Here is a 21,579-nt window from a genome sequence, read left to right as displayed (position 1 = left end):
GGCTCAAGCCATCTGGCAGTGAGGCATACGAATTATGGCCTTGTTGTGAATCTGTTAATCAGTTTTTCTGTTAGTCATTTTTTTTCAAGTAAAAAAAGTGTTCTGCAGTGAAAAACAAAACAGGCTAATTTAGCCACCTTCAACTCAGTAACACAAGTGCCTCTGTTCCAGTCAAGAATCACTTGCCCATGTGCAGTGGGAGAACTTTCTGTATAATTTTCATTTTGTCACCCAAAATACTGAAAAGATGTCTTCAGGGGTCAAAATTTTATGAAGTCACACTTCTTTATCAAAGACACCTTTGTGTGAAACTACCATTTAAACAAATGTGAGTGCTGGGTGGTGAGGACAATCGGCGCTCCTGGTCTGTTCCCTGCTAAGGCATCCTCACTGTGCAAATTCCACACAGCAGAACAAAGCCAGCATTATGGACTATTTTGGCACCATTATAAAAGAGCTGTGACCTCACAGACTCCCTAGTCTTAGGGAATCGAGGGATCTGGGATCACATCAGAGCCACTGGTCTGGAAGATAATTATGAAAAAGGCTACAAATGGAATCCCTCTCTGGCTTTTCTCCATCAACAGAGGTTGAGGGAGGCAAAAGAGATGTTACTAATCTTCAGTTAAAATTGTTTTTTTTTATTCATTAAGTTTATTGGTACATTTTAGGTATACGTTATGATCACATTCATCATTGGGAATTTGTACCTTTACATAATCTAACTTGGTTCTTCTTTTTTCCCCATTCCCCTTCCCTCCCTCCACCCCTCCCTATTTACAAAACACTTTGTTTTCACTTTTCCTTTTTTTCTCCTATTTTTTCTTTCCCTTCTTCTCTCCCATTTCCCCTTCCCCTGTGAACTTTTTCTTCCTATTTTACATTATCTATTCAATTAAAATTCTTTAATAGCAATCTGGCTTATAAAACTGAACTTTAGTCATTATCATTACAAAACCCAGTTTTTCTTTTTAAACACTGTCATGTATTAGTCACTCTAAAGAAAAGAAAAATCTTGGAGCTGGAGATGCAGCTAAGTGGTAAGTGCTTGCCTAACTCTGGGTTTGATCCCGAGCTCTATCCTCACAAACAAACAAACAAACAAACAGGGTAAAAAACAACAAGAGAAGAAAAATCTTAAAAGATAGTCTTGGTACCAAGCCCTAACAGTGAGCAAGCCAGAAGTGCAGAAACAGCCCAAAGGCAGAGCCTGTCTTCCTACCTCTGCCAGCTCTTTGATTTTCCGCTCGTAGAACTCCTGTTCTTGCTGCACAGCTGGAAGGAGGGCACACTGGTCATAGGATCTACAATGTCGCCGCTTATTTTCCAGAAAGAACATCCTCTTTTCTATTTTGATGTCACCTAGAAGATATGTAACAATGCAAAATCATGCAGACAGCTGTTTGCTAGGAATCCAGGGTGGCTACTCTGTCTTCTGATTTTCACCCTGCCCCCAGTACATTTCAGGACTCCCCCTGTAACCTATTCTGTCTGGAGAACATTGTGCTCTTCATCACTAACCTACCACACACCTGTCCATCACCACCTTTCTCCACCTTGTATGCTCTAACTAGAAAGCTCTCCTACGCTGTCAGTAGTGCACTGTGTGAATATAAAAAGCAGAACCTCAGCTCAGGAACTTAATTCTTTCCATAATTCTGGTCTCAAACAGAACTGGATGAAAACTGAATCAAATTCAATGGTTAGGTTCAATGTTAACCTTATGGGGAAATTTGATTCGGTTCTTGTCCAATTTGTTTGTGACCAGAATTGTGGAATTAAGTTTGTGAACCAAGGTATCACTGTATTACCCATTCTTCCAATGAAGACACTGGATTTATGGCTTTTGCTTATTATGAACAGAGCTGCTCAGAGCTATTCACTGGTGAATGTATGTCTGGATTCAACTGAAGGAAGAGAACCACCACATCATGGGATACACTTACTTTAAGCTTTAGAAAATAAGACCAGCTTTCCAAAGCTGTTGTTCCAGTTTACATCCTCCCTGTGAATGCAGTATGTGTGAGCTCCAGAAGCCCTCCATTCTTGCTAACACCTGGTGTCACTGATTTTTAACTTTAGCCACTTTCAGTAGATGTGAATGCACTGTATACATGCGTATCAATTATGAAAATCTTCACACAGACATAAGAGCTGAAAAAGGAGTGCCTAGATTTGCTACAATATATTAGGGCCGGGGATTTGGCTCAGTGGTTCAGGTGCCTGCCTCGCAAGTGCAAGGTCCCGAGTTCGATCCTTGGTACAAAAAATAAATAAATAAATGACACTTCAAATAAAAGCAGAATAACAAATATCAGGTAAGTAACTTATCTGTTTAGGTTTTACATTTCTTCCACTGATTTGGCAACTTATGTTCTAGAAAACTATTCGGTTCAGGTTTTTAAATTTATTTACTACCAGTCTGTTCTTAGTAACCTCTTGATTGCAACAATATTTACTGCACTTATTTTCTGGTATACTTTGTTTTTATTCTCTTTTTCTCTTATTCTCATGAGGTTTTAAAAATTTAACCTTTTTATTTCAAAAGCCAGTTTTTTATTTTATGAAAATAGTAAAGCATGGTATTAAAAGTTGGCTTTGAAGTCAGATCAGCAAGGCTGGAATCCCAGCTCAGCTAGGACTAGCTATGTATCACTTAGTGAGTTATTTAACCTCCCGGGCCTTCAGTTTTTTAATGCGTAAAATGCTAATAATGGAATATTTTTCTAATAAGGTTGAAACACATACAACTGAATCTACGTAATGCATTTAGGAAGAGTTTGGCCTATTAAGTACTCAATAAATGTCACCTGCTTAAGTGGAAAAAATTAAGCTTTGCTGTTTATTATTCCTTTGTTTTTACTCAGTTCTTCAAGTTAAAGTCATAAAATTTATTATCACTCTTGCAACCAAATGCAATTAAGTCTACAAAATTCCTTATAATTTCTTTTCCTGTGCTCTATGAGCTTTGCTGTTTTTTGAGGCAGGGTCTTGCTATGACCTTGAACTCACTATGTAGCCCAGGCTGGCCTCAAACTCACAGTGATCCTCCTGCCTCAGCCTCCCGAGTGCTGGGATATGTAGTTTGTTTTTTGGTACCAGGGATCCAACTCAGGACCTTGCCCGGCCCAGGGGATATGTGGTTTGTAAAGTAAATTTTCAAATGATTGGAGACTTATGTGCAGTTGTAAGTACAGAGATCTCCTACTCAGATTTCCCTGAATGACAACAAGCTGCAAAACTATAGGACAATGTCACCACCACAATACGGACAGTGACAGTCTCGATATAGGATGTACAGTCCATCCAGGGAATCCCTCCTGTGGCGTCTACAGCCACACATTCCCTCCCTTCCATCAGCAACCTTTTCTGAGTCCCTGCCAACTATGACCCTGCTTTCCATTTCTGTAATTTTGTCATTTCAGGAATATTAAGTAAACTATACAGGATGTTAACTTTTAGAATTAGTTTTTTATCTTCAGCTTAATTTTCTGGAGATTTATCCAGCTTGCTGCATATATCAGTAACAGTTTCTTTTTGTTGCTGAATAGTCCATGGTATGGGCTGGAGCTGTAGCTCAGGGGTAAAGTGCTTGCCTAGCCTGAGTTTGATTCCCTGTAACCACCCCTCCCCTGAAAGTATTCCAAGGTATGGTAGTGTTATAGTTTAACTGTCACCATTTGAGGGCATCTTTGTTTTGGGCTATCTGAATAAAGTTGCCATGAATGCTCATGTACAGGCTTTTTATGAAGCTAAGTTTCACTTCTCTGGGATAGTTGCTCACAACTTCTGGGTCATATTGTAGCCATGTTCTTAGTTGTTTTTTTTTTCAGTACTGGGGATCAAATTCAGGACCTCGTGCTTGCCAGGCAGGTGCTATGCCACTGAGCTACATCCCTGGCCCAACACATGCTTAGTTTTTTGTTTTGGTACCGGGGATCAAACTCAGGTCCTTGCGCTTGCGAGGCAGGCAGTGGAAGCACTGAGCTAAATCCCCTGCCCAACATGCTTAGTTTTTAAACAAGCTGCCGAGGTGTTTTCCAGAATGCCCATACCATCAGACACCAGCAATGCACCAGTGACAGTTCTCTGCATCCTCACCGGCTCTGTGTCGTCACGAATTGTAGCCATTCTAAAAGGTGTGTAATGATCTCTCACTGTGCTTTTCATCTGCATTTATCAAACAGCTAGTGATGCTGAAAACCTTCTGTGTATCTGCCATCTGTACATTCACTTTGGTGATATGTCTGTCTTTTATTCATTTTCTAATTGGACTTGCTTTTCTACTACTGAGTTTTCAGAGTTCTTTATATTCTAGTCCTTTGTCAAGGGATGTGGTTGTAAAGATTTTACCTCAGTCTGCAGTTTGTCTTTTTATCCTCTTAAAAAGGTCTTTTGAAGACAGAAGTGTGGCGCACACCTGTAATCCTAGCATTCTAAGAGGCTGAGGCAAGAGGACTGCAGCTTTGGCAACTTAGTGACTTAGTGAGACCCTATCTAAAAAAAAAAAAAAAAAGATGGGGTTGCAGCTTGGTAAAAAGGCCCTGGGTTCAACACACACACACACACACACACACACACACACACACACACACACACACACACACACACACACACACACACACACACACACACACACACACACACACAGTCTGTTGAAGACTGAAAGGTCTGAATTTTGCTGGTATCATATTTAAGAACTCTTTGCCTAGCCCCAGAACATGAAGAGCTCTTTTTGTCTTCTCTAAAGATTTTATACTGGCTTAAAAAAAAAATTTTTTTTTTGAGACAAGGTTTCAATACTAGCTCGGGCTGGGCTTGAACTCATGTAGGCTGGCCTCGAACTCATGGCAATCCTCCTGCCTCAGCCTCCTGAGTGCTAGGATTACAGGTGTATGTCACCACACCTGGCTTATATTAGTTTAATTTTTGGAACTTTTTTTTTGGTACTGTGGATTGAACTCGGGTCCTTGCGCTTGCGCAGCAGGCGGTGAAACCACTGAGTTAAATCCCTGGCCCTATTAATTTAATTTTTGTGTAAGGTATGAGACTTAGGTTTTTGATTTTCTTATGGACATCCAATTGTTCTAACATCATTTATGTAAAAGGCTATCTTTCCTATCTTGAAGTGCTTTTGCAGCTTTGTAAAAAATGAATTGGGTATTAAAGCTTTTATCGACTGATGAATGGGATAAATGAAACATAGTAAATCCACACAAATATTATTTGGCAATAAAAAGGAACAATCCATCAATACATATACATGAATGAACCTTGAAAATATTTTACTAAATGAAAGAAGCCAGTTAGCCAGTTGCAAAACATCATGTATAGGGCCGGGGATTTAGCCCAGTGGTTCCGTCGCCTGCCTCCCAAGTGCACGGAACCGAGTTCGATCCCCGGTACCAAAAAAAACAAACAAACAAAAAACATCATGTATAGTCTGAGTCCATCCATGTGAAATGTTCAGAGTAGGTAAATCTTAAGAGAGGAATTAGATTAGTGGTTCTAGGGAAAGGGGGGAGTTGATGGGAAATAGCTTGTGACTACTAATGATTCAGAGTTCCTCTCTGGGATGAAGAAAATATTCTAAAATTAATTGTAATTACTGTAAACTGCACATATACTAAAAACAAAACTGTATGTGCGAACTACGTCTCAGTGAACCAGTATGTGTGTGGGATCATTTCTGAGTTCTCCATTCTGTTCCTCCAACACCACCCAGTCTAGATGACTGTAGCTACATACTGAGTTATCACCAGGAAGACCGATTCTTCTCACTATATCCTTTTTCTAATCATTATGCACTGCAAACATATACTAATAAAAATTAAAAAACTAAACCAAAATTGCTTAAGTGCTTCCATTTTCTTTTCTATATAAATTTTCAGATAAACTTGATGTCTATATAAAATTCTTGGTGGGATTTTAAAGGAAATTGCATTAAACCTATCGATTTGGGGAGCACTGACATTTTTCCTATGTTGAGTCTTCCAGTTTACCAAAACAGTACTTTTCCATTTATTTAGGTCTTTAATCTCTCCCATCACTGTTCTGTAAGTTTTATCACAACCCAAGTCCTGTGGAAGCTTTTGGAGAGGCTATAAATGGTACTGTATTTTAAATTTTGATTTCCACTTGCTCACTGCTAGTACAGTGGTACTTCAGTTCACAAACTTCTTTCCATGATTCTCTTCATAAACTGAGCTGGACAAGAACCAAATCATATGCAATGGGTTAGGTTCAATATTGACCTTATGGGGAAATTAGATTCAGTTTTCATCTAATTTGGTTTGCAACCAGAATCATAGAAAGGATTAAGTTCATGAACCGAGGCATCATCATATTCAGAAATGCAACTGTTTTTTGTAGGTAGGTCTTACAAACCTTGTTGAACTCACTTATCAGTTCTAGGAGTTTTCTAGCCGATTTCTTGGAGTTTATTAGGTAGATAATTATGTCATCCACATCAAGAGCCAGTTTTATTTCTTCCTTTTAGATCTGTACATCTCTCTTTTTTTTTGGTACTGGAGATCGAACTCGGGTCCTTGAGTTTTCAAGACAGGTGGCATAACCACTGAGCTAAATCCCCAACCCCTCTCTTTCTTTTTTTATTGCAGTGGGTAGTACTGCCAGGACTATGTGAATGGCAATGAATATGATATCCTTATTCCCCACCTCAGGGAACAAGTATGCTGGCTATGTGAATGTCTGTAATGTAACCCCTGCCAGGAGTGATAATTCCTGATATTCAGCCTTTCTTTTTTCTGTTGGTCAGACTTGCTAGAGGCAGGAGGTTTAGATCCATTTTTTTCTTTTCTGAGACAAGAGTCTTGCTAAGGAGTTTGTTCAGGTTGGCCTTAAACTCATTATGTAGCCCAGGCTGGCCTTGAATTCACAGCAATCCTTTTGCCTCAGCCTCCTGGGTGCTGGGATTACTATCTCTAAATTCTAACTCAACTCTTCATGAGAAGTCAGCATTTAAAACTATTAAAAAAGAGAGCAGAGGGAAATCCCTGTCTCTTTTTGAGCCCAGCAATGGATACCCCAAATAGCAGTGCATGGATGGAAAATAAGCTGAACAGGTGAAAAATGGGATTCTGGCAACAGACAAGGGATTCTTAGCTTATGTACTTATAAAAAGCTGGCAAGAAAGGCTAAGCATGAGTCACAAATATTTTTTTTTTCTTGGTACTGGGGGATTGAACTTGGGTCCTTGCACTTTTGAGGCAGGTGGCAGAACCACTGAGCTAAATCCCTGGCCCAGCCATAAATATTAAACTTAAAAAAATCAAGCCAGGAGTGGTGGCATGTGCCTGTAGTTCCAGCAGCTGGGATGCTAAGGCAGGAGGATCACCACAAGTTCAAGGCAGCCTGAACTACATAGAGAGGACCTGTCTCTAAAAAGAAAAAAAAATTCAAATGTATTTTATACTTTATACTTTTGTTGTCCTTAATGAGAACAATTTAAGAATCAGCATCTGAATTAAAGGATATACCTAAAACAGTGAGTTGAGATGACTAGCATAAAATGGGAGATGCCACAGAACTGACAGAGAGATATGTGACCGACTGCAAAAAAGCAATGGGGTGAAAAGACCAAGGGACATCACGAGTCAATCACAGGACACATTCTGATTTTAAAAGTGAAGTCAGGATGCATGGACCAAAGAACAGAGCCTGAAGCCCACTGCTGTCTGCATCACAGGCCTCAGCTGGAGCACAAGGTCTTGCGCCACACCCTTCAGAGACCCCTGCTGAGCCAGAGAAGGGCTGTCAGGACAGCAGAGAGGCAACAGACCTTGGGCTTTTCAGAGGCTCAACCTGCAGCCGTGGTAGGAAATGTGAGGGAGGTGCATTCTGAGCTGACAAAAAGAAGAATTCTGTAAAAAATGGAGCTGACCAACAAGGAGGTTTGCTTTCTTTACCACTTACGTTCAGAAGCAAGGACTGCATGACTATGTATTGGGGGTGCCTGGTTTCAACTGCTGGGTTAACTTAGCCACACGCTGTCCCTGCTTTCTCGCTCTGCAGAGATGGAGACCAGTGGGAGCACCAGGGGAGAGGACACTGCTCCACCAGTGAAGAGAGGGACCTCAGGAGCCAAGGACAGGAGATGAGAATACAGACTCTGAGGACTCCAGAAATCCAAACCGCCTAACTCTGAGGTTATTGTATGGTGCTTCTACTTAGACACACTTGAAATCAAGTTTTGTAACTAAGTACACAAGTAGAAAGATACAAACAGGAAACAGAAAAGTAGCCCTATTTGTGACATAATCTATGGAAAAAGTTGTATAAACTTTTCTTGGACACAAGCTTGTGGCTTAGAGGAAATCTGTTTTAAAGTTAAAATCTACTGTTCGGGGGGATGAGAGCTGAAGTAATCTCTCTGAAAGGGCTTTCAGCTGTCATTTCATCAGCAATAACACAGCCTTGGAGGAACACGCTGCTATCAGCCACACCTCTGGTGTGAAAGTGAGCCCTCCTCGGTAAGCAATCACCTGCCAGGCTGGTGCTAATGATGCAGCCATTCGCTTCAGGCCTGCAAGACTAGTCTTTCCTAGGCTTAACAGCACTCTCCCTGGTCCACATGTGAATTTTCTTAACACTGCATGAAATTCTCCCGCCAGAATGTACCCAAAACAGGGAGAATAGGGCCAACAACCACAGCCACTTTCTAGAAAAGTCCTTGTCAGTCACTGCTGGGCCTGGCCTGCACCCCCTACAAACAGCAGGCAACAGGACTTCCTTCAGTGCCAGTGGGGCGCTCCAGCTTTGCCCATGGCCCCACACTCTGCTTGTCATTACCTTGTTCGAATTTGAAATCTATGTAAGAGTACTGATTCATTTCTTTTCTCTTTTTCCTTTTTCCACTGGCTTCTGGTGATAGTTCCTGCCATTTTTTAATGGCATCAGAAAAGGCCTAAAAATTGAGAAAGGGAAAGGTTACTCCTGAAAATGGAAAACAAAAAAGTAAAACACAGGAAGTCCCCAGTTTCACTCACAGTGTTGGCTACCTCCCCTGCATCGATTACTAGATTTTTTTTTTTTTTATGTAGTACAGGCTGGCATCGAACTTGCTATATAGCACAGACTGGCCTGAAACTCATGATCCTTCTGCCTCAGCCTCCTGAGTGCTGGGATTACAGGCATACACTACCATGCCTGGCTGCCTTACCAGATCATTTTTTTTTTTTTGGTACCAGGGATCGAACTCAGGTCCTTGTGCTTGCACAGCAGGCAGTGAAACCACTGAGCTAAATCCCCGGCACCAGATCTTAAAGTTACATTTTTTTTTTTTGCTTTACCAGCGATCAAACTCTGGACCTTACACTTGCCAGACAGGCACGGCTACATTCCCGGCCCTTTAAAAGTTAAATTTTTGTACTCAGCTGTAAGGCTATTAATATTTACCAAGTTTTACCTGAAGGTAGATTCTGCACCTTTAAACTTGGGCTGTTTGCAAGTATCCTAGAAAGGAAGTCACACAGGAGCATAATTTGTGTTTCACAAAAAGAGTAATTGAAGCACAGGTGCCACTTATCAGCACAAAATCAGACTGGAATGGAACTTAAGCTCCTGAATGGTGGTGGCACAGGAAGAGGCTCCTGAGTATCAGCCTAAGGGAGTCATTATTTCATTTAAATATTGTTTCTAACAGCAGGGGGAAAGTCCCACATAATATGAACATAAATTGGTACTTGTCAAGAAAGTAGCTTTAAAAATGTGGTACATAAATTAAAGGAGTCTCCCAAATCTTACTTTAATAGTTGTATTAGTAATCGTCACTTCTGTTACTATTGACTAAAAGCCTAGTTAAGTAGACCAGATAGAATCAAATTATAGGAGGAGAATTTCTTCCCTCTGAAGCCCGCTAGTCTACATGCCCCATCTCTTAGCCTTTGTACAAACTGCTCCTCTGGTGAAAACATCTTTTTGTCAAGACTCTGCTCAAATGACACTTCTTTCTTAGTGCTCTCATGGATCGATTCACCTATTTTACAGCACTTCTCATGCTGTCTTAATCATTTCTCCACCACTCTCCTCCAGCAGCCTGTGAGCGCTTAAAGCTACTTGGTGGTGTACTTCTTTTGCAGTGCTGAGAGTGGATTCCTGGGCCTTGTGCATGCCAGCCATGCATTCTCCCAATAAGTCATGCTCCCAGTGTCCTCCAGAACCCTCAGGAAGGACTCAAAAACCTAGGAGGACTCTAGGAAGAACAGGCGTTCAAGAACAGTGTTCCTTTAGTTGCTGCCTAGAGTTTCTCCCCTCAGCTTGTTCACATGCATAAATCAAACAGCAACTCAAGTGTTCTGAGAGTCAAGTATAAAGTCTGGTAAGACTTTTAGGACATATATGAGAGTACAGTATAGGCATAAAAACAGACATGAGGATCAATGGAACAAAACAGGATACAGAAACCACCGTAAGCACATTCCATTATTTGTTCTTTGACAAAGGGGGCAAAAATACACTAGAGGAAAGAGCCTCTGCAATAAATGGTTTTGGGAAAACTGACAATCCAGGTGCACATGACTGAATCGAGACTCATCTCTCTCACCATGTACTAAAATAAAATCAAAATGGCTCAAAGGGGCTGGGGAATTAGCTCAGTGGTTCAGCCACCTGCCTCACAAGCACGAGGTCCTGAGTTCGACCAAAGAACTAAATGTTAAACCTGAAACATTTAACCTGCTGGAAGATAAAATAAGTAAAACTACTGAAGCATAGGCATAGACAAGGACTTTCTGAACAGAACCTGGTTGTACTGGAAAAGTACTAAGAATCAACAAATGGGATCGGATCAAATTAAAAAGCTTCTGTACAGCAAACGAAACAACCAACAGGGCCAGGGATTTAGCTCAGTGGCACCGCAACTGCCTTACAAGCCAAGGTCCTGAGTTTGATCCCCAGTACTGCAAACAAAACAAAACAAAACAAAACAAAACAAAAAGAACCAATAGAGCAAAAAGAAAACCTACAGAATGGGAAAAAATTTTGGCCAGTTATTCCTCAGGCAGAGGACTAATATCTAGAATATATAGAGAACTTAAAAAATTAGACCTCCTAAAATATCCAATAAAAAATGGGCAAGTGAAATGAACAGATATTTCACAAAAGTACACATGGCCAATAAATATATGAAGAAACACTCAACATGGCTGGACATTAGAGAAATGCAAATTAAAACAACACTGAGATTCCATCTTACCCCAGAAAGAATGGCCATCACCAGGAAATCAGGTAAGTGCTGGCAAGGAAAAGAGAAATCTACATTGTTGGAAATGTGAACTAGTAAAGCCTCAGTGGAAATCAGTATGGAGATTCCTCAAAAAACGGGGACTAGAAATTCCATTTGACTCACCTATTCCCCTCCTTGGTATCTTTCTGTTTATAGAAGCGTAACTCGCAATAGCTAACTAAAGCATGGAAGGAGCCTATAAGTCTGTCAACAGACGACTGGATAAAGAAAATGTGGTTATTTACTTCTACACAATGTAGTACTACTCTGCCATAAAGTAATGTGTAGGAAAATGGATGCACCTTGAGAATACAATGTTAAACGAAATAAATCAGACACACAAGCTTAAATCTTACATGCTTTCTCTTATATGAGAAACCCAAATTATAAATAAAGAGCAAAATAAAGAGAGCTAACAGGAAGTAGGAAGACAGAGCTTTCTCAGATGGGAAGAGGACTGAGAGATGGGGGAGGGGTTGAAAAATGGAATTAAGATGAATTATATACATGTACCAACTTCATACAAATAATGTGAACATGTACTGCAAAGATATGCAGTACTAACAAAAAAATAAAAAAAGAAAATCTATGACAATGGTCAAAGTTCTTTTAAGAACTGACTTAGAAACACTACAGCGTTGATGCCACAAAGGCTCTGGAGCCTGGCAGAGGCTGGGTCGACAGATGGGCACAGCCACCTATGCAGAGACCAAGACGACACTGCAGCCACATGGCAGGAGAAATCTAAGAGGTGTAGGACACGGAAGCTCTGAGAATGACCCCCTAAGAGAACAGAAGTTAAAGGATAGGTTGAAAAAGATGGCACTAATCCATGAGTATAAAGCCCCAAGACGGAAGGGGCCTGGTACTGTTCTTAGGATATTCCCGGTACGTGCACTGAGTCAGGCACTCAACAAACTGAATGACAGAGGCAGAGAAATAATTTTCACCATAGTGGAACTCTCAGTCCTGTGTGGGTATGCAAATCAAGTAGACAGGGGTAGGATCTAGAGCACAGGGAAAAGACAGGAAAACAAGGTGAAGGGAATTCCCGAGATAAGGTGAAGGCAAGTCTCAGGGCAACAGCTGTGTGTCGACTGCAGGGAACGGTCAGAATGGCATGTGTGGGGTGGTGGTGGTGGTGCAGGAAGACTTGGGGAATGAATGGAAGGATGAAATGACAGCTGTGGCTGAACTGTGCTAGAGCTGTCAGGTGTGGAAAGACAAACTAGGAAGTCAAAACACAAAAACAAAACAAAACCACCAAAGCAAATGGAAAAATGGAGGCAGCTTTTTAACTCTAAGCTAAACAGAAAATTTAAGGAAGTAAACATAAATACAGTACATTATTTGCCTAGCAGTGAACAGTGGCATAGTTACAATACAGAAAACTCAAAACACAGGTTTAGCAAAAAATGTACTGAAAAGATGAAGATGTGTGTGTGGTGTGTGTTAAGATCTAGGTTTTCCAGAGCCAGGGACTTAGCTTATTGGTTCCGCCGCCTGCCTCGCAAGAGCAAGGACCCAAGTTCGATCCCTGGTACCAAAAAAAAAAACCCCAAACAAAAAAGATTTAGGTTTCCTACCATAAGACAAAGCTATAAACAGTTCTGAAAGCTGATCCATCAAGTATAAGCATACATCCAAAAATATGGAGGCAAATTTCAGAACAAACAGATGAAGAGTTAACAGCTTCTTCTGGGGAGCAGAGGAAGAAGTTGACAAAGGGGCAAATTACAAATAAGCATTTTTTCTTCTACTGGGGATCAAACCCAGGACCTTGTGCTTGCAAGGCAGGCGCGGTGCCACTGAGCTAAAGCTCTGGCCCTTACAAATAAACATTTTAACAATAACTGATTTTTAAACCATGGAAATGAATTGATAAACATAAATACTCATTTTAAGAAATATTTGCTGCCTTGAGTGCTAAGGCTTTACCTGCTTCCTCTAGTTTAAATATTATTCATTAAAAATAGCATTGAGACATCATTTTTGTTTCTTTATAGAGGTTAAAACTAGAAAAAAAGGGCGGGGATTTAGCTCAGTGGTTTCGCCGCCTGCTGTGCAAGCCCAAGGACCCAAGTTCGATCCCTGGTACCAAACAAACAAACAAACAAACAAAACAAACTGGAAAAAAAAAGACTTAGAAATACTGCAGCTGCACCAAGAAGCCCATCTACAGGAGACTTTCATAAAAATAGCCCAGGAGTCAGCCTTCTCTGGGTGACAGCCCTCTCTGGCTTGAACTCAGTGCTACAAACCTAAGGAGGGTGTTACCAGAGGCTTTTGTAATATCATGCTAAGGACTGACTCTGACAACAGTGCTAAAGTTTAAAAATCATTCTGTATTACACAGGAAGCAGTGTGACTGCACGAGAGCTTGTCTACTAAAACCCACTACAAGCCAGGCGCTACGTTATGGCTTCACACACACTGTTGTCTAATTCTTGTCACAGCCCATGAGGGAACTACTCTACACTACAAGAAAACTGAAGCTCAGCAAGTTTAAGACACTTGCTTAAATCACAGACTAACAAGTGGGAGAACAGCAATTAAATAAAGGGCAAAAAGAAAAAAAAATAATCCAACCTATGTCTGATGAAGATTCTAGATCGAAACAGTGATCTGTAGGAAATTCAGGGGACACAAGCCAGTTAATGACATTGTGAGGGTGCCGTCAAGAGAAATCCCGACTGCCAAAACCTACAGGATAAAAAAATCCTTATTTTCTTCCCAACTAACTATAAGAAAAAAACAAAGCAAGGAGAACTCACAGATTATAAAAGACTTAACACTGTGAACCAATGCAACAAACATAAACTTGTGTTGTGTCTTGGTTCAAAAACTGTCTTGGAAGAAAGAAAATGGGCACACAGGGCCGGGGATTTAGCTCAGTGGTTTCGCCGCCTGCTGTGCAAGCACAAGGATCCAAGTTCAATCCTTGGTACCAGAAAAGAAAAGAAAAAGAAAATGGGCACAGGCAGAGAAGAAGCAAAAATGAACACGATAAGTACAAAAGCTGAATGATGGGTAAATGGGGGCTTGTCATAAAACATCTATGACATTTATTATAAAAAGTGATGCATACCTGTAATTCTAGCACTCTGGGAGACTGAGGCAGGGGGTTGTAAGCTAGAGCCCAGCCTGGACAAGTTGGTTACTTATAGCAAAATCCTATCTCCCAATAAAAAAATGAATAAACAAGGTGGGAGGAGGCGCTGCACATGTCCCTCACTATGCAGGCCCACGGTTCAATCCCCAGTACCAAAAAATCCAAAAGACAAGTTCAGGAAAATGTGACCCAATCTCCACAATGAGCATGAACTCCCCTGAGCAATCACGGTGCTACTGATGTAACTTGAAGACATCTCTGGGTGTGTCATCCTCTGTCTCCACCACAGTCACTGTCCACAGGGCAGAATTCTTGGGCACCACTCACATACAGCAAGAACAAGTCCTAAATCCTAAGGAGTCACATCATGCTTTAGCTTCTGCCCGAGAGCATGTCCTCTTAAACACTTTAATTCAAACAGTCTAGGTCATCCCATTTCAAAGCTCATGTAACTCCCAAACTACCCACAAACAAGCAGATGCCTTTATTAAAAATATAAATGATCCAGGCCGGGGATTTAGCTCAGTAGTGCTGCTGCCTGCCTCGCAAGCACAAGGACCCGAGTTCAATCTCTGGTAGCAAAAAAATATATATCTATAAATGATCAGAAGTATAAGAAATGGAACAAAGAAGCTATGCATAAGAATGGAATGGCTCTTTAAGCTGTAAATGTCCCATAAATCACAAAATGAAAGCCACCGAAGGGCATTCGGGAGATCATTTGGGTAAATCTCTGTCTATAAGCTGCCTCAGAACTGTAGTAGATTGACCGATTAGCTGCAACACAGCCACAAAGCCTAACCTGCACAAAGGAGTGGACCATGGAAGACCAGACCTTGCAGCCTGTGGAAGGGGCGCCTACCACTGTGCCTTAGCCTGGGCCAGTGAGGATGGAGGCACATTCTATGCAACACAGAGCCCTTATTGCCTGGTGGTTGCTACTTTGGGAGAAAGCTCATTCAATTTTAAACTGATGCAGTCCCTAGGATATAGCATGGGGAATGATACTCAGATATAGAAAGTACTAACTCTTGCCCTTGGAATAATTCTATGTAGGAGTTTCTTGGTAGTTGCCTGGATCTTCTTGGCAATGCAATCTGAAGGCAGGTGGGGCTTGACCTAGACTCAGAATGAGCTGCCTTTACCTGGGGTTCACATTCCTTCAGGAAAGATCCAGTGGGTACCTGAACCATTAAAATAATTCCACCATTGTCCCTTGCGGGGAAAATCAGTCTTTACTGGGAATCACAGTTCAGCAGAAGAGGATATAATAGTGGGTGGTGGCACTCACTGTCTGACCTGGCTGAGCGCCATGATGGAACGGACTACACATGCCCCTTGCTAACTCAGCCTGCCTGTGCCACTCACCAGTCACCAGCACTCATCTGTATCCTGGAACAGGGGCCTTCATGTGCTCTCTTCCTTGGGGCTCTGGGGGAAAATGTTGGGAGTTGTGGAAGCTGCCTGCCTACCCTCTTCTGAAGCAGACCATCATTACTGGGCACTACTGTGTTCTTGGCTCCTTAGAGACCTCACCTCATGTAAGTGGAAACTGAGTCACCTGGGCGATGGGTCACCTGTCCCAAGTCAAAGTAAATCGGGGAAGAGCAATCTTTCATACTCTGCTCACCCTGCATTCCAGAGTCAAGTGTACTGCCCTCCAGGTCTTTCTGGTCAAAGTGGAATTTCCCTGTTTCTATTCTAGCATTCCTTTCCATCCAGTTCTTCCTGATCAGCAAATACCCTGGCCAGCTCTAACTCTCAGCTATCACAAATCATCCCGATCTCTGTGAGGGGAACTCTTTGTTCTATATCACAGGCGAAGCAGTCGAGGGTGTGATCCCAACAGAAGAAGAAGAGCACCTTTCGGGTGATTGCATAGTGTCCTTTGAGCTCATGGAGGGCCCACTTGATATCCTGACTGCTGAGCATTTTGAAGTCGGCCATTAGGAGGTCAGCAGCTTGGATGAAGCAGCGCTGGTCAAGAGGACTCAATTTTGAATAGTCAAAGTAGTCTACTTTAGGCAACTGAAACAAGAGAAACAAAATTAGGGACCAGAGAGTGCATTCCCCAAAAGGAGAAAATCATTTTAATAATTATATATTACAGGAAAGGATAATCTTGTTTGGTTTCATAATTACTCTGGAAGTCATCAGCCCTATAACAGGATGAAGAAATGGTAGACCAGAGATCCACCCAAGTGGAGTCTGAAGACTGGTTTTACTAGTTAGAACTAGTAGAGAAGTATAGGTGATGATTTGAACCCAATTTTTCAACCATCTTCCTTTCTCAAAAATGTTCAGAAAAAGTCACTTTTTCCCCCTCTACAGAATATGTAAAAGAGAGAGAAGAATTTGTGGGGAGCAGAAGAATCAAGCACTAGACCTTAATGCAGTTACTTCTGAACTATACTTTCCTTCACTATATAAGATACTGAATGCTAACTTAGTTTGCAAATGAAGACAATGACTGCAGGTTTTAAAAATCAAATTGTTTACATCTTCATATAAGATTTGGTTAAACAAGTGTATGCACTGTACACAAATATTACAACAGAAAAAAAGTATCAACAGATATTAAGCTCTGGATAATGATCTGCACACTCAAGTATTTACATAGAGGTACACAGGGGCCAGGGATTTAGCATAGTGGTTCTGCTGCCTGCCTTGCAAGTGCAAGGTCCCGAGTTTGATCCCCAGTACCAAAAAAAAAAAAAAAAAAGAATTAGAAAAAAATAGGGGGCCGGGGATTTAGCTCAGTGGTTCCACCACCTGCCTCGCAAGCACAAGGTCCCGAGTTCGATCCCCATACCAAAAAAAAAAAAAAAAAAAAAAAGAATTCATATAGAGGTACACAATACTAATGTTTTGGTAATTTACTTTGAAATGCATTGTAATGAAATTAAATAAAGATGTGCTGATGGACAGAGAAGAGAGTTACAATAAAGCTGATAGAGTATACCATTAACTTTTTAGTAATACTGGTGGTGGGTAGGTAGGATTAATGTAAAATAATGTTAAAAACTACTGGAACAGGGATTCAGCTCAGTGGTGCCACCATCTGCCTCGCAAGTGCAAGGTCCCAAGTTCGATTCCCGTTACCAAAAAAAATAAATAAATAAATAAAAACTACTAAATACAAAGAATCCTGGCAATTCTTGTTTCACTTTGGGAATTTGCTTTGTAGGATTAAAGCTATGGAAGATTTGCTTAATTCTTTGTGGAAAATGGAAGATAAGAGTATCAACAAAAGAGGAGTTAAATAAATAACTCACAGCAGCATAAGGTGGGAGATCCCACTGAAGTGCATTCTAAAATCCTATTTTTCCTGCTGGCCTTTTAAAAATGTGTCCCAACAAAGCATAGAGATGACAGAAAAGGTACAGCAGTTCCAGGTAAAATGTACACAGGACACTTGCCTTTGTATCGTCCTGGCTGGCGAGTAGGCTGCTGCTGGGATTGATAATAATCCTGTCTTCTCTCTTTGGATAATCTGGATTTTCCAGAAGAAAATTACAAAGTCTGCAACAACACATGATATTACTTTCATATTGCTTCCAAATCCCATACCTGCCCACCGATTCAACTATATTTCAAGAAACAAGAGAGTGCTCAAAGATTAATGGGGTCACACCAAAAAGAGAGGTGCATCTTAAAAGGCTCCCAAGGGTCAGACCTGGGGCAATTTCAGTACCAAAAAGCGAATGATTGTAACTGATTTTTTTTGTTTTGTTTTCTGAGATTAGGCTTCAGGTTTGCCTGAACTCTGCAAGATCCTCTTACCTCAGCCTCCTGAGTGCTGGGATTATAAGCATGCGCCACGACACCTGGCAGTATACTATCTTTTTTGTTTAATGAAAAAATATTTGTATTAACTCTTTGAAAATTATGATTATGTAATTTCAACACTACTCTACAAATATACAACTATTTCACCCTGGAGACTAGAATAAGGAAAGCGAGTATAAGAGGAAAGAGACTTACTTTTCATTTAGTACTCTTCAGTACACTAATTTTTTAATATTTTAATTAATTAATTAATTAATTGGGGGGGGTACCAGGGATTGCACTCAGGACCTTGCGCTTGTGAGGCAGGCAGCGGAACCACTGAGCTAAATCCCCGGCCCTAATTTTTTTAAATTATCGCTTTTATACTAAAAACTGAAGAAATGCTTCCACATATTTCTGCAAAGAAGCAGAATGCTTACAGGACACTTTTTGTTACAAATGTTGGGAAAAACAGTCTTTTATCATCTTGACCAAAACACAGGTAGTATTAATGATCAGAAACAACTAGGCATCACAATTTCATGACCCTGTAGAATTCCATAAGACTCAGACAACAGTCTGTATTTGACTAATGTTAGAACTAAGAAGATCATTAAAAAGACATGGTGCCAAGTGAAATAAGCCAGTCAGAAAGAGCCAACAGCTACTGTACAGTTCCACTTACATGAGATACCTAGACTAGTCAAATTCACAGAGATGGAATTAGAATGATGGTAGTAGGGGTCACGAGAGGAAGGGATGGGGAGTTAGTATTTAATAGGTACATTTTGGGAAGATAAGAAGAGTTCTGGAGAAGGATTGGGTAATGGCTGCACGATAATGTGAATGTACTTAATACTACTAAACTTTACCCTTAAAAATAGTTAAAATATGCTGGGCATGGTGACACACACCTGTACATCCCAATACCCTGGGAGGCTAAAACAGGAAGATTACAAGTTCAAACTCAGCCTGTGCAGCTTAGCAAGATTCGGTCTCAAAATTTTAAATAAAGGGTAGGGATGTAGCTCAGTGCAAAGGCCCTGGTTTAATTCCCAGTCCACACACATACAGATACACAGAAAAGGTTAAAATGATAAATTTAATGTTATATTTATTTTACCACAAGAAACAAAAGGAAAGAAAAAAGGGATGGTGGAATACTTACACATTCAAATCATAATAATTCTTCAAATGAATTATTTCTTCAACATACCCATTTGCTACATCTGGAAATCTTGCTTCCTGGGAAGGAATAAAAACATTTTATTCAATAGAATAGTTTGAAGGCAATAAAAACCATGTGACAAAAAAAGAAAGAAAGAAAAAAGAAAATGGCTAATGACTAAGAAAAGAGGGCTAAAAAACAGCTCTACATAGCTTAAAATTCAGTACTTGTTCTCAGATTCACCACCAAGACAAAAGACAGAGTCTAGAAAGGTCATAGAGGTCATCTGGTCCTCTGCCCACTTTGCATATCCATTTTCTTCTTTCAACAAATATTGAGCATCTCTGCCAGGCAAGAGAGTCCAAAGACAAAGTACAATCCCATGCCTGTCCTCTAGAAGCTCACAACCGAGCAGGTCAGATGAAAACATGGGTAAGCAGGGTAAGGAGACTCACTTAAAGGCAAAGATGGACATAAAGGCCCATGTTACCATGACCAGAATCTAACAGAACTGTGTGCAATGATGGAAACCTTCTATTCTGTCCTTGCTGACAGCGCCATGTGGCTGCTGAGACTAAAATGTTACTGTTCTTGGAAACTTAATTTGTAACTTTAATTTTAAGACACTTAAATGTAAATAGTAACACAGGCTAATGGTTGCCATGCTGGATAGCACAGGTCTAGGCAATTCAATAACTTCCTTCAAGGGTCTGAATTTGTAGAGAGTTCAAGGCCTCTGAAAAAACTCATAGGGCAGCACCATAATATACTGTTAGCACCCTTGAGAGCTTCCTGGAAGTTATGCACAGATTAAGGAATCCCGATTCCATTTTCCTGTCTTCAGAGTCTGTTTTCTTTTATTCTCTACATGTGGATATATGCTTCTTAGGAAAATGAAGTCTACACATGGATTTTTTTTCAATTAAAGATGTCTAAAATTCATGATGTCTAAAATTAAACAGTAATAAAAATAAGCAACACTTACTGTTTCTTTCACTAATAGTGCAATGAATTCTTGATCTACCTCGGGAGGTTCTTGCCCCCAAAGGTTTTCCATATTGGCCTCCTGAGATCCTCGCAGGGGAAAGGCTGGCCCTGGCTCTTCATCATCGATTGCTAACTGTTGGTCTTCAAGCTCTCCTAGTGGGTGTGCAGGCTGAGGAGAAGCAGGGCCTGAAATCCCATCTTGCTGGGGTTCTGGTCTTGGAAAAGCTGGCCTTGGAAAAGCTGGCCCTGGGAGTTCATGCTGAAACAGAAAGGGGCCCAGTTCTCCTTCAGAACGCCGCTCCTGGGGAACAACCTGGTTTGTTACCTCACGAGGCTGTTGTTTTAGAGACTGTAAGTACGGATGGTTGAGCCAGCAGTCTTCTTCAATGTCCTGATCATCTCCCAAAGTAGTTGATTCTCCCAGATTTGAAAAAAGCTCTGTCTCTGAGTCTTCAGATGACTGGTTCTGAGTATCCAAAGGATCACTTTCTGGGAAAAGAAGGCCACTTTCTCCAAAGATAATGATCTTCTGTTCTGATCTGGGGTTGACAATGTCATTTACTGCTTGGTTATGATTGGGTCCAGGTTCGGGTTCTGTTTCTGCTTGACCTCTTGGCTCAGTGAATTCAGAGGCTCCAGGAGGCCCAAGATTCAGAAATTCACCGTAGTCTTCCTCAGAATCATCCTGTGCCCCAGAATCAAACAATGGGTTGTTACACACTGAAAAATAGCTGCTCTGATCTGATTCAAATGCTGCTCTAGACTTTTTAGGCCTTTCTTCTCCCAATCTTTTCAGATCTTGCCACTGGGCAGCTGGTTTGATGAGATTGGGTCGTGAAGTCTGAGGTCTATTTGTCTAAGAAAAAATGAAATTTTAATAATACTTCAATTTTTTTCCTACATCTATGCCTCCTTATGAACTTATACTGAACTTCTGAGATAGGATAGGGAAGAAACACACAAAAACATCCCTCTGCTTAACAAAACCTACTCTTTACATTTATCTTAACACTGAAACACTATAGTATCTATAAGAATAGGAGCAGCCGTTCAAAGACTGAAGCTTGAGTTATAATTTAAATTATATTTTAATTTCTGAGACTGCTAAAACAAAATTAATAGTATGGTAAAAGGAATAAAGAATGCTAACACAGCAGAGGAATAAAAAAATGCCAAAGAAACATATGAAAAGAACCAAAATCTCATTAGTAATCAGCAAAATGAAAATTAAAACAAGACAACTTTTCTCCCCTATAAGACTGGTAAACTTTTAAGTTAGACAATATAAAGCACTGATAA

At 40.7% G+C, this 21,579-nt stretch overlaps 1 protein-coding gene across 8 annotated transcripts in view; it reads right to left on the bottom strand.

Moving 5' to 3' along the window:
* Rnf216 (ring finger protein 216) overlaps nucleotides 1-21,579 on the bottom strand; it is a 163,644-nt gene that overhangs the window by 103,272 nt on the left and 38,793 nt on the right. For 5 of the 8 annotated variants that reach the window (XM_004840371.3, XM_021254647.2, XM_087196435.1 and 2 more), the window contains 6 exons: nucleotides 20,279-21,136; nucleotides 19,294-19,370; nucleotides 17,777-17,879; nucleotides 16,221-16,385; nucleotides 8,812-8,926; nucleotides 1,223-1,362 (listed from right to left, as the gene is read on the bottom strand). In XM_004840371.3, coding sequence (XP_004840428.1) covers nucleotides 1,223-1,362; nucleotides 8,812-8,926; nucleotides 16,221-16,385; nucleotides 17,777-17,879; nucleotides 19,294-19,370; nucleotides 20,279-21,136 — 1,458 coding nt within the window. The remainder of the gene's footprint in view (nucleotides 1-1,222; nucleotides 1,363-8,811; nucleotides 8,927-16,220; nucleotides 16,386-17,776; nucleotides 17,880-19,293; nucleotides 19,371-20,278; nucleotides 21,137-21,579) is intronic. The other 3 variants (XM_004840375.3, XM_087196437.1, XM_087196438.1) reach the window with 1 other exon arrangement.

Source organism: Heterocephalus glaber, unplaced genomic scaffold, assembly GCF_053883595.1.
Source record: "Heterocephalus glaber isolate CG9 unplaced genomic scaffold, H.glaber_assembly_v1.0 deba00001610, whole genome shotgun sequence".
Lineage (NCBI taxonomy): Eukaryota > Metazoa > Chordata > Mammalia > Rodentia > Bathyergidae > Heterocephalus > Heterocephalus glaber.
This window is presented reverse-complemented; position numbering and strand designations above follow the sequence as displayed.